Here is a 13,224-nt window from a genome sequence, read left to right as displayed (position 1 = left end):
GTGGCCATTACTATTGCCGCCAAAACCCATTTTACCGGCTATTTATATGGCCACTAAAAATAATTCTAAAATTGTAATGTTGTTCATTTTTAGTTTCCATTACTATTGCCACTAAAATATTAAAACTTTAGTTATGTTCACTCTTTTAGAAATGACAACCTATCATTTTTTTAAAATTTCAAATTATTTTTACCAACAATTATTATTATTGTACGTAATATAAATATACTAAAATTAATTAATACAAAATAAAATATTTCATTAAATTCAAAATATTTATACACAAATTTCTCTTGAAAAGTAATAAAGCATAATACAAATTTAAACAACACAAATATTACAAAAAAAAAAAGAATTTAAAAGTAAATCTACATTATATATTTAGAAAATAAAGTGGACTTTGTCCCAACATGTTTAGACCAAAATGCCAAAGTGTGTACTCCATTTGCCTGACCAAGTCTTTTATTGGTGTTGTGCCAAAGACAAGATCCTGGTTCAACAGAATAGCTGCCTCTGCTACAATAATAACCATATATCATTAACACAAGTATGTAAAATCATCAAGGGATCACTAGTCAGAACGTTAAGACATGCTAAACCAGGTATCTGATAACAAAACAAAATTAGTGAGATTTTAGAACATTAAGACATGCTGAAACACTAGTCAGTGATATCAGTTAAACCTATCAACAGTTCAGTGCGGTTAGAAATCACACCAGAACTATCTCCCAAGAAAAATGACCAGCATTTTGAGCAGCTATTCCTCTCTCAAAGCTTTGAATGGCATACGAGTCCTAACAGATATACATAGAAAAAAAGAATAGCAAGATAAATACTTGATTCAACTAAGATTTTCAATGAGTTGAAATAATATATTCCAAGGGATAGAGTAATGTTATTTGGCAAGGTAAAAAAGTGCTTACATGAGCTCAAGGACAAGTGCAGATGCTCCGCCTCCGCCATTGCAGATGCCAGCAACGCCATATCTCCCATTCTTCTGTCTCAATACCTAAAACAGTCGAACCCAAGTTGGTTCATATACATGCGAAAGTATGTAAGGGTGAAGGAATAAGATGCTTAGAGTAACCAAGATTGCAATTTACCCCTATTAATGTAACTAGGATTCGAGCCCCGCTACAACCCAGTGGATGGTCTAATGATACAGCTCCACCATGTACATTAAGTTTGTCCTGCATTTAATAAGAAATGCATGAATTATATACAATATTTAGTCATGTAATAGGGCAGAATGAAGGAATCAAATTGGAGAAGCAGCCATGCTAGCCAAAAGAAAATGTCAGATTAATGTTCAAAGAACTAGTTTAGTCACATGAACACTCACAGGACTAAGACGAAGAAGCTTCTGATTTGCAAGAGGCACAACCTGTATAGAAGAAATTAGAAGAACAAAAGATAAAGGAAATAAGAATGAATGAGTAAAGGGTGCTGTATTCCTTACAGAAAAAGCTTCATTTATTTCATAATAATCAATTTGAGAAGCCTCTAGACCAGCATTTGATATAGCTTTTGGTATTGCAAGGGCAGGAGCAGTTGTAAATAATTCAGGTTCCTGTAAGAATCATTTTGATTCAGCTCTACATGATCATATTTATCAAGATCAAAACAGTTTAGAATAATCAGTCACAAGACCTGAGCCACATCCGCGAATCCTCTTATCTTTGCTATTACATGCAATCCGAGCTCACGTGCTTTCTCTTCACTCACTAGCACTATCGCAGCAGCTCCATCACTAGTCAAATCCATAAACCAGTTCATTATCAATAAAAGGGCATGCACTTCACAACCTTGTGATTACTATATCACAGTTTTCTAGAGTGGTATGATTAAAACTAATCGAATTTCTTGCAATGTTTCATGGAACCATTCCCATGAATTCACATAAGAATAAAGAATGCACTCTAGATTTTAGAGACGGACCTTATGCTAGAAGCATTGCCAGCAGTCACAGTACCACCATTCGGCTTGAAGTTTGCTCTAAGCTTCTTTAACTTTGCAGCATCAAACTAGCCACAAGAACAATAATATAGATATCAATCAAAATGCACAAGTTTCCACCATAATCCAATGCCAAGCAAGTCAGAAAGACCATAAATCAAGTAAACTGTGAACTGTAAAAAGTCAGAAGAACTTTCGAACTAAATAACAGAAGTAATCACACCAATATTAACCATTGTATGATACCATATAAACAGAGCTTAATTTTAGGGTGTTCAAAAAAACCTTAACCTTGGCGGTACCAAAAGGCTAAATGCTGAGATAACACTGAAAACACAAATAACAAGAACGTTGAATCAATAATTACACCATTAACATCCTTTAAACACAAGAATAATAACCCCTTATAAGTTACTAGTACTATATTAATTCAAATAAATAATAAATGGTAGGGGGTTCCACATAGTACATAAGAAATGATAAAGAGTGCTCTAACACTAATGATCATTGTCATTATGCGAATAATAAAGGTGCATGAGCTAATACAGATATAAGTAGTAATATAATATATCCATAAAAAAAGATATAATAATAATATAATCGGTAGTAACTGAAAGTACACTTGTGGATAATTAAAGAATTTTCTACTAGGCCTTTAGGTTAGAGTATTTAATTTATTATTTTAATATGATGTATTGTAATTGTTTGACAAGTATCCTAATGCATTATGAGAAAATTATAATAGTAACTGAAAACTTAATTTTAGGGTATTGCATTAGTGTCTTTGTTGCTTATTTGTCTTCTTCTTCCAATCAACTCTCTGGACAAGTTTTCATCATCTTGTCGTATATAGGTGGCTACTTAACGCTCAGTAACCCGAATCAACTAAACTTGAGAAAATTGAATGAGAATTCTAAATTTTCTACTATTATAAAAACCACATGAAAGTTATATTAATGCTAAATTGTTCTGTCAAAAGACTATGGATGAAATGCCACTTTTGTTTTAGCCAGGGATGCAACCTACAGCAATCGACCTCATCCTCTCTTACAGAATCCATAACAATCAACTTCTCTTTATTTGATAAAAAAGATATAGATGTTCTACGTGATTCGCATCACATTCTATATCAATATTTCATATTGCAAAAACCCAGTAACCAAAATGAAGACCAGAATTCAATAAAAGGGAATATAAATCTAGAATGTTTGTGGGAGCAGGACATAAAAAGTTAAGCATAGGAAATAGAGTTACCTGAACCATTTCAGGGGGGGCCCTCATCCTTTGCAAAGCACCCACTTTGTAAGATATATAGACACAAGGAAGTTGAGAATACAAATAGAGATGACAAAGACAATGATGGGAGATGTACTGGCTCCCATGTAAAAGATAGTCCCAAATCCGAGGAGCAAAAGAATGAATAGAACACGGATATTTATTCCCAGGAGAATACGAAATATCTGCAGAAAGATGGGAGTGAGAAAATGGTTGAAATTAGATGATGAAGGAAGCAGTGGTAGTGGAGTTCATTTACCAGTGGGGTGTAAGGTTTGGTGCGCATGTTGGGGATAGTTCTTGGCCTGTCGTGGTAAGGCCCTAAAGAACCAGCCTCCTTGTCGTCATCAATCATCATGCCGTGGCTGGAATTGACCCTGCGCGGCGCGCGATAAGGGTTGTACTCACCACCAAATTGGGGCAAGTCACCGCCTGACCCCAGTTGCTGAATTTTGAATTCCCTTTTTTAATCCCACACTCACTCTCCACAAACTCTTACTCAGCATGCAATGCAACGCACTTGCTTTTTGGATTCCTCCCTTGTTCGCTTCACTATTTCATAAAATAAAAAAAAGTAAATAATAAACGCTCTATGCCATTTGATTGCCATTCTAATTACAAGAAATTAGATAGAATATGCAGAAATAGATCTGAAGGGATCGGCAACACGATCTATGCCTAAGGGAGTGAGTGAAACCATTAATCGTAACTGAAATAGAAATTGGAAAAGATCTAATACTTACGGGTGTCAAGAGTGGTGAATCCCAATTGACCTTCAGCTTCCTTCCTTCCTTCCTTCCATTATATTCAGAGTCCTCCAGAATGGGAACCACACCATCTCTCAACCAATTAAGAATGTGATGGAAGTGTTTACCATCCCTGTCAACAAAGACATATTCCTGCAACCAGTCATTGCAATTTTAACCAAATCAATAAACAAAGCCAAACGTGCATAATTGAGGAAACCATATACAAGTATAAACAAAGAAACAAAGAAAGACAAAATTTGACATTGCCTTATCAGAATCTAGGAAGAGAGTATGGCGACCATTGAACATAGCAGCCAGCATTGAATCAGGCTCCCGCTGAGTTAACGTATCAGTGGTGGTGCAGAATTTCTTGCCCTCTGCGAAAAATTTTCACGAGTAAGGACCAAAATACATAATTATGACAGATATTCATCTTTCCTCAACCAAGAATTGAACGGTCCAAACTTCAAAATAATAAATTCGCAATTACATAAAATCCCTAATTCTAGAGAATTGGGGAAAAAAGGATTGGAATGAATGAGAGAGATAAGAAACATACTGATGTGAGGTGAACGACAGAAGGCAAATGAGATTCGGAGTCCTTCATTGTAAGCAGAGAAAGAAGGAGAATGAAGAGTATCGCAGTCGCAGGACTCACACCAAAACTACGAGCTCAAGCTTCCATGGCACAACACTGACACTATTTTTTGGTTTTCCGATTTGGATCAAAAGAATCAGGAATTTACAACGCAGATCTGAGGTGGAGGAATAGAGATGCGATTCGAAGTGTAGGATGATGGACGGGGGCTGTCAGCGGTGGCAAGGCCTATGGCGGTGATGGTCGATGATGGAGGGAAGTGAGTTCCATTAAGGTAGTGACGGAGGGAAGTGAGTCTTCTGAAGAACCAAACCCCCAACACAAGAACAATTTTTTTTCTTTTTCTTTTTCAATCAATTTAGTTTAAGAAAATAGGAATATGCTTACTAGCAATAATAACAATGGCCGTTATTAATTTGAAAAAATAAATATTAAAGTAAAAGAAGTAATAATTTAGTGACAATAATAATAATTACCATTATAACATATATTAATAATGGCAAATGTATAATGGCTACAAAAATATAAGTTAAATAAAGGAAATAGTAGCCATTGTATTATTGCTGCTAAAAGTTTGTCGCTAAAAATAAATTTTGTTGTAGTGTGAATTTTGTTTAACTGGTAACTGTGATAATTGCTGTAACTGTTCTTTAAATGTGTTTGCCTTGTATTTGTTTGTGCTTATGATTGATTTCTATTTTGAGTATTTGGTGGTAGATTGATGATAGCAGTGATGGATTTTGTTGGGCCGGAGGCCGAGATTTGATTTAATTTGGGCCAGAAGCCATGATTGGTTGGATCAATGGTAAGTTTTGGTTAAATGTTTTCTTAGTAAGCGGTGAAATGTGTGGAATGTTATTTTTCTTGAAATTTTTTTTAAGAAAAATGAGTTTTAGATTTGGATAATGAACTGACGATCACTGCGATTGAAAATACTTTTTTTTAAATATCTTCTTATAACAATTCTTAAACCCTCTATTGAGAACTAGCAAGGACGATGTTCTCACCCCCTACAGAATTCTTTTTTCAGGACCGACGAGGAAGCTTGCGGAGTTTTTTGTTAAGTTCTTAGATACGCTACTTCTGTTTGTATATATATGTTATAGATTTTCCTCACCTTTATTATTATAATCTTGTAAGAGGGACAGGAGTTGTATGTTTCGTATGTATATTATATTTATAGGCTACTTGTGTAAGAAGTTTTGTATATATGTATATGTATGTTTGTATTAGTGAAAAAGAGCTTTCGGTTTTTCAAAAAAAAAAAAACGATACGGTCTTGAGTAAAAGTCTCTTATTTTATTATTAAATATATGAAGTCGTCGTAATACTTCTTGCTATCAGAGTGGTGCAGTCGGAAATATGACAGTCTAATAGTAAGGGTGTTACATAATCATCCTCTAATACTCTTCAATTTGCACATCAGAATCCGATTGTTTTGTAGTAGTATTACCAGAAAGTTGAGTGGGACATGGTCCAACACCTAAGGTATGAACTCGTCCTGGGTGATCCTTTCCAAGAACTTGTCCAAGCGAATTATTTTGTGAAAGCTGCTTGGAGGATTCATCTTGGCTTTCAATATTCGCAGTTGCTTCCTACAGATATACTAGAATTAGGGTTATAATGATTTAAAATTAGCACAATAAATATAATAAGAGAAGTAAAAAATTTTAAAACATTCCTTACACCAACAACAGGCACATCGTCATGGATATACGAGTCACTTTTTTTTTTATGAATTATGGTCCATAACTCTCCTCTATGAATGGGCTTTCTTTGTAGTTTCTCCTATAATATTGATGTCGACACAATTATATAAATAACAACACTATATTTAGGAAAATGAAGCAAACTCTGAAACACAATAATTATTTGTTACCTCTTCGTCTTTTCATCTTGTCAATGTTTTGGAGCCACCAGTATGTGTGTGAATTTGCATTGATTGATTTAAAGAATTTTATTTACACTTTTTCTATGAACAAATAACAAAACAAATACAAATGAGACTGGACTAAATATTATAAATTTATCTTTTACGTAGACATATATATTTTAGGGGAAATAAATATAAAATACCATTTGTTGCCTTTGTTTCTTCCTTCAAGCGATATACAAGAAATCATTTCCAGTGATTTTCATCTATTCCTGATGGGAGATGCTTAACATTTTTTTAAAGAGTCTTTGTTTCATCGTAAAACTTATGATACAAGTTGTGTCTTGTATCCTTCTAGTTTTTTCATATCCTTTGCATAATTCCCTACTTTATTTTTCCTCCGGTGTCGTTCTCGTAGTGAAAGACCTGCTACAATTATTTGCCATTGTTAGTAACCAAAACCAATCAATAAGCATAAGACTATGGTAATGTGAAGAATATCAATAACAAAAAAAAGGCTAGTTTAAAATGAAAAAGTATAAGAATATAAGAATCTAGATGGCATTTAGTCGTTATTACATATAAGATAGAAATGCTGATTTAAACATATGAAACACAAAATATGAAAATTTAACCAGCAATATAATTTATCCATGTCGAAGTTTTCACACAAAAAAAATGATAACTAAATTGCCTTAATATGTCGAAATTAAAAGATCTACCTTAACTATGTTGTATGCGTGTTCCTTGATAGCTTTGTTCACTGTCTTCCAACTCTCTTCACAGATGAGAAACTAGGAATAGTCAATACCCAATTGGTTGCAACTCTTTGTTAAATAGGAGTATGATCTTTCTATTTAGAGGAAGTGCTATAGCCTCATTGACGCTCATCTTCATCCCTTTTGTCAAGCCATCCTCTAAGAATTGTTTAAAAAAATTGCAAGATAATCGTTGCACAAAAGAGAAATAGAAGTAAAGGACTTTAAAAATTAATATTAACAAAAATAGGAGGAAGAAAATTTACCAATGATAGTAACTTTCCAATTGTAACGACCCAATTAAACGTTATCAAAAGGCAGAACAATATCTACTACTCTTCTGCATGATCATACGTTGTCATAGGACGTCTCACTGGTATTTCATCAAGTAGCCTCATTACAGGAGCCTCGTAGAAAGGATTTAGGTTAAAGTTCGTATTTAAAACCAGTCTCTCAGTATTTACATATAAACAGAGAACGGAGTTTATCCTAGACTCAGAACACTACCTAGAACAGAATCCTCTTTGCGGAACGATCACTCGCAAGTCACGGAAGAGTACTCCTGCCTCCATTTGAAGGGGGGAGAGAATGGATAAGAACAGGAAAGTTCTTAGTAGAGTCGGGCTAATTAGTCAAGTTAATCACTTCCGTCGTGCTTATTAGTCAGTAATATATTTTCTAGTAAACAGAAGAAAACATAGAGAATAGATAAATAGAGAAAACGGAAAAATAGAATACAAATATAGAAATACAAGATAATAGCACATAGTAAATACAGAGAATAAAATACAAACAAAGAAAGTATATATCCATACAACAATCATAACAAAAAAATGTGCAACCAAGTATGATGCATGTCTGTCCTATGCAGGTCATGAGCTCACGTGTCGGTTTACACCCTACAGCCCGACATTACCTAGGAACAAATCTTAGATATAGTTTTTTATTGTGTCCTTCGTGCATACATGTCGGTGGTTAAGAATACCACTCTTTCGTGACTACCGGCAGTCGACACAAAGCTCGCTACGATAATATACACACAAAGGGAAATAACAGTCCTCAGTTTGTGTGCATCTTAGAGATCAACACACAACAAAATAGCGATCCTCAATTTGTGGGCTATCCCCAAGATCAACACACAATAAAACAGCGATCCTCAGTTTGTGGACTATCCCGAGATCAACACACACAACAGTTTGTGGGTTATTCTTGTAATTAATGATTATTAATTCGTGGGTTTTCCCACATTTTAACATTTTTCATTATCCTTTCTAAATCTCAACAATTCATATAATACCTAGCCCTAAACGCAATCAAGCACTAACTATGTTGCTCCTAGATCACTTTCCTAATCGACATTTATCGTTGCATTTAAAGCTTTACTTACTTTTTCTTCTTTCTTTTATCTTTTCTTCAACTTTTTATCTTTCTTTTATCTTTTCATCACTAACATGTTCTTACCACACCCTAGGTATTTTATGAAGGTAATTATGAGATTTTGAGCTTAAAGTTGTCTTCCTAAAACTTTTAGAAAAAATTGCCTTTTCACTATTATTTTATTATTATTTATTTTTTAATAATATTTTAATCCAAATTTCAAAAATTTCATTTTGATCCCAAAAATTTTATAAAAATTATATTTTGACCCCTTAACTTTTGATTTTTATACTTTAACTCCCTAAACTTTTAATATTTATACTTCTCCCAAAACATAATATTTACACTTTAACTCCAAATGGATCAAAGAGCTGTTCTTGAGTGTTCTTGATAAAACTCAAAGTGTTCTTCGTAAATTCTTCAGACTCTTTCTTTAATTCTGACCCGTTTTTCAATCTTTTTGGTAACCGTTTTTTTTTTAATTCAAATTAAATTTGCAGCCACTAAATATCCATGATTTTCACTTGATTTCATCACAATTTCATCCCTAATTTAAGGGTTAGGGTTTGATTTTCCAGCTGCACCCAAGAACAACATTCATAGCTTGAATATCAAATTTTATCAAATTTTCACCAAAATTTCACCAAGAATCTCTCATAAACAATCAATTTCAAGCATAACCAAACCATACAACAATCACACAACTCAAACACAATTAATCAAGATTAATTTCACCAGACCTACCTTAATTTGTTTTTCCAAATTCGGTTGCTCTTTGAAGTGTTCTTAAAGCACATTTTCCTCCTAATATCAATCAAGAACAACTTTAAACCTCAAGATCACCAACGGGCCGAACCTTAGCAGCAGTTTAGGAAGGGATTTCTCATCTCAAACTTGCTGGAAATTAAAGTTCCTTGGCCCACAAGTCAAGTTAAATAAGAGATCTAAGGAAGAACATCAAGAAAACACATGTTTAAGCATGGTGTTTATAACCGAACCAAAGAGGAGAGATGAGCAGCCACCTAACCTAATTTTGATCCATGAAAAGTGACATGGATTTGAAGAGGAAGGAGAGAGGATCCCTTTAATTGGTTTGAAATTTTGGTTTGGAAGAAATCAAGATTTGAAGTTCTATGTGTTCAAAATTTTCTCTCTTTTCTTTCTCTCTTATTTTCGGCCGTTCAAGGTAGAAATGAGCAGCTTGGAGTGTCTTAGGGGTGGGGGAAAATGTGCTTGATGATAATTTGCTAGTTAGGGAGGTGGTTGAAAAATATCTCAGGTATATAATTACTGAAACTAGATATATTAGAACACAAATAACAACACTTATAGAGATTAATATATGAGCTGCTAATATAGATGACACTAGTAACATGATTAACATGAGAATAAAAAATATATGAGGAGGCATTAGCATTGCTAAAGTCATCAAAGAGTGCTGGTGTTAACCTACACTAGTAGACTGTGAGTCCGGTTAAACTTATCTCCTGTTTTTTACTAAAGCAGATCAAATAAAATTATAATATTACTTAAGTAGCTCTAATATTAATATAATAATAATTTTATATTACTATTTCTCTTCTATCACGAATCGAGTTCGGCTCGTCAAATTGAGACTAACTATAGAAACTAGAATATGAAATTCCTAACCTAAGCGGCTCAAAAACTAGGTTCTTCGCGACTATGTCGTCGAGCTTAACTCAGTAGAGGTTATTGCTTAGCAATGACATAATGATGATGTAGATTGGGGTTATTGATGATGCAGTAGAGGTGCTTGGAGGTGCTTCCTTCACAGAACTTCCAAAAAACTCCGTTTTGTCAAAAACTAGGTCGTTACATTCTATCCTCCTTAAAGAAAATTTTGCCCTCAAAATTTCAGCCACGTGCAAGAATTCATCTTCAAGCGATCTATTTCTTTCAAGCCATCCTAACAAAGATACCGGTCCGTTCCTTACAACATCCAAATCTCACATAGACATAGCCATGGAGATCATAACAACTTTGAAGAAAGCTATGCCTCACATCGATTCGTCGTTCAGAGCTCAATTAAACTATGCCTATTCGCAGTCATTGAGGTCTTATCCGCACCAAACAATCAACATTAAGGTGATCAATCTTAATATCTCAAGTTAATCACGAACATTCCCAAAATGAGCACTCATAGACATTCATACCAATTGTATCTCAAAGATACCCTAACAGCATGAGACACACATACAGAGCATGCAGTGAAGCATGATTCAGTCCACTCCCCAGGCTCTACTAGAAATGAACTACTCTGATACCAAATTGTAACAACCCACTTTTCAATATGTCTATATTATATCGGAAATTGAGTGCTATCAACTTGTCTTCCTAATTATTATCTATTATTTGTTATATGAGCCTGAGTCGTTGTTTAAAGTGTAGTTTTTTGCAAGGTACTTTTCTTTGAAAATGTTTGGATTAATAAACGAAATAATCATAATTTATATACAAATAATAACAAGTAAAATAGTTAAAGACAACCACACGTATATACATCTCATACAGTTATCAACATTTAGTTATCCATCCTTTATTAGAGTATATATCTCACTTAGAACACCCCTAGAAATAGATAGATAATAATTATATATATATAGGCCCTGACCTGTTCAAAAATTCCCTAAGCCAGCGCCCAGGCTAGCCTAGACTCTATACTCACCTAATCCATCTAAACTACGAAAGCGGAGGAGAATACATGCTAGGTCTTCAAAATCCGGGTCAGGTTGAACGTCATCAAAAGGCGGAACATCATCTACTACTACTCCTCTACACGATCATACGTTGTCATAAGACATCTCACTGGTATTTCATCAAGTATCCTCATAACAGGAGCCTCGTACAAAGGAGTTAGGTTAAAGTTCGTATTCAAAACAGGTACAGATGTCAGCTAGTCTCTCAGTATTTACATATAAACAGAGAATGGAGTTCACCATAGACTCAGAACATTACCTAGAGCGGAATCCTCTTTGCAAAACGATCACTCGCAAGTCACGAAAGAATACTCATGCTTCCATCTGAAGGTGGGAGAGAAGGGATAAGAAGTGGGGAGTTCTTAGTAAAGTCGAACTAATTAGTTAAGTTAATCGCTTCCGTCGTGCTTATTAGTCAGTAATATATTTTCCAATAAGCAGAAGAAAACATAGAGAATAGATAAATAGAAAAAATAGAGAAACAGAATACAAATAGAGAAATACAAGATAATAGCACACCGTGAACACAAATAATAGAATACAAACAGAAAAAGTATATATTCATACAACAATCATAACAAAAAGAATGTGCAACCAAGTATGATACATGTCTGTCCTATGCAGGCCATGAGCTCACGTATCGGTTTACACCCTGCAGCCCGACATTACCTAGGAACTAGTCCTAGATATTGTTTCCCATTGTGTCCTTCGTTCATACGTGTCAGTTATTAAGAATACCACTCTTTCATGACTACCGACAGTCCACACAAAGCTCGCTTCCATAATATATGCACAAGGAAAAACAACAATCCTCAGTTCGTAGGCGTCCCCGAGATCAACACACAACAAAACAGCGATCCTCAGTTTATGGGCTATCCCCGAGATCAACACACACAACAGTTCGTGGGTTATTCCCGTAATCAATAACTATCAATTCGTTGATTTTTCCGCATTTTAACATTTTTTGCTATCCTTTCTAAAACTCAACAATTCATATAATACCTAGCCCTGAACGCAATTTATCTTTGTCTTTAAAACTTTACTTACTTTTTCATCATTTTTTTAATCTTTTCTTCAACCTTTTATCTTTCTTTTATCTTTTTCTCACTAAGATATTCTTACCACTCCCTAGGTATTTTATGAATGTAATTATGAGATTCTGAGATTAAAGTTATCTTCCTAAGACTTTTAAGAAAATTGCCTTTTCACTATTATTTTTAATAAAATAATATTATTAATAAAATAATATTATTTAATATTTTATTATCTTATTTAATAATATTTTAATCCAAATTTTTGAAACATTTCATTTTGATCCCAAAAATTTTATAAAAATTATATTTTGATCCCTTTAATTTTTTATATTTATACTTTAACCCCTAAACTTTTAATATTTATACTCCTGCCCCCAAAACATAATAATTTTATACTTTGACCCCAAAATAGATAAAAGGGTCGTTCTTGAGTGTTCTTGATAAAACTTAAAGTGTTCTTCGTAATTCTTTAGACTCTTTCTTTAATTCTAACCCGTATTTCAATTTTTTCGGTAACCAATTTTTTTCTAAAATTCAAATTAAATTACCAGCCATTAAATTCCCATGATTTCCACTTGATTTCAATAAATTTTCATCCCCAATATAAGGGTTAGGGTTTGGTTTTCCAGCTTCACCCAAGAACAACATTCATAGCTTGAATATCATCAAATTTTATCAAATTTTTACCAAAATTTCACCAAGAATCACTCATATAAACAATCAATTTCAAGCATAACCAAATCATATAACAATCGAACAACTCAAACACAATTAATCAAGATTAATTTCACCAAATCCTACCTTAGTTTGCTGCCCCAAATTCGGTTGCTCCTTGAAGTGTTCCTAGAGCACTTTTTCATGTTAAAAACAATCAAGAACAACTCTAA

At 33.8% G+C, this 13,224-nt stretch overlaps 1 protein-coding gene and 1 long non-coding RNA gene across 3 annotated transcripts; both read right to left on the bottom strand.

Moving 5' to 3' along the window:
• Positions 1-238: 238 nt before the first annotated feature.
• LOC112732345 (acetyl-CoA acetyltransferase 1) lies at positions 239-4,973 on the bottom strand. 2 transcript variants are annotated; one of them, XM_025781046.2, is made up of 13 exons: positions 4,540-4,973; positions 4,248-4,357; positions 3,975-4,130; positions 3,491-3,783; positions 3,211-3,416; positions 1,939-2,024; positions 1,651-1,750; positions 1,460-1,570; positions 1,343-1,384; positions 1,104-1,190; positions 924-1,009; positions 717-794; positions 239-516 (listed from the first exon to the last, which is right to left on the bottom strand). In XM_025781046.2, the coding sequence occupies exons 5-12, from the start codon at positions 3,235-3,237 to the stop codon at positions 758-760; spliced, it is 576 nt and encodes a 191-aa protein (XP_025636831.1). In that variant the 5' UTR covers positions 3,238-3,416; positions 3,491-3,783; positions 3,975-4,130; positions 4,248-4,357; positions 4,540-4,973; the 3' UTR covers positions 239-516; positions 717-757. The 2 variants fall into 2 exon arrangements, with proteins under 2 accessions (XP_025636831.1, XP_025636832.1); XM_025781047.3 differs by having other exon boundaries at positions 239-513; positions 4,540-4,963.
• An 884-nt stretch (positions 4,974-5,857) lies between these two features.
• On the bottom strand, positions 5,858-7,368 carry LOC140177974 (uncharacterized). The gene is made up of 5 exons (XR_011869802.1): positions 7,174-7,368; positions 6,655-6,877; positions 6,458-6,550; positions 6,265-6,366; positions 5,858-6,173 (listed from the first exon to the last, which is right to left on the bottom strand). It is a non-coding gene; the product is annotated as an uncharacterized lncRNA (long non-coding RNA).
• Positions 7,369-13,224: the final 5,856 nt, after the last annotated feature.

The sequence above is a fragment of the Arachis hypogaea genome, chromosome 13 (genome assembly GCF_003086295.3).
Source record: "Arachis hypogaea cultivar Tifrunner chromosome 13, arahy.Tifrunner.gnm2.J5K5, whole genome shotgun sequence".
NCBI classification, from domain to species: domain Eukaryota; kingdom Viridiplantae; phylum Streptophyta; class Magnoliopsida; order Fabales; family Fabaceae; genus Arachis; species Arachis hypogaea.
Note: the sequence above shows the minus strand (reverse complement) of the source record. Positions and strands in the feature narration are given on the sequence as shown.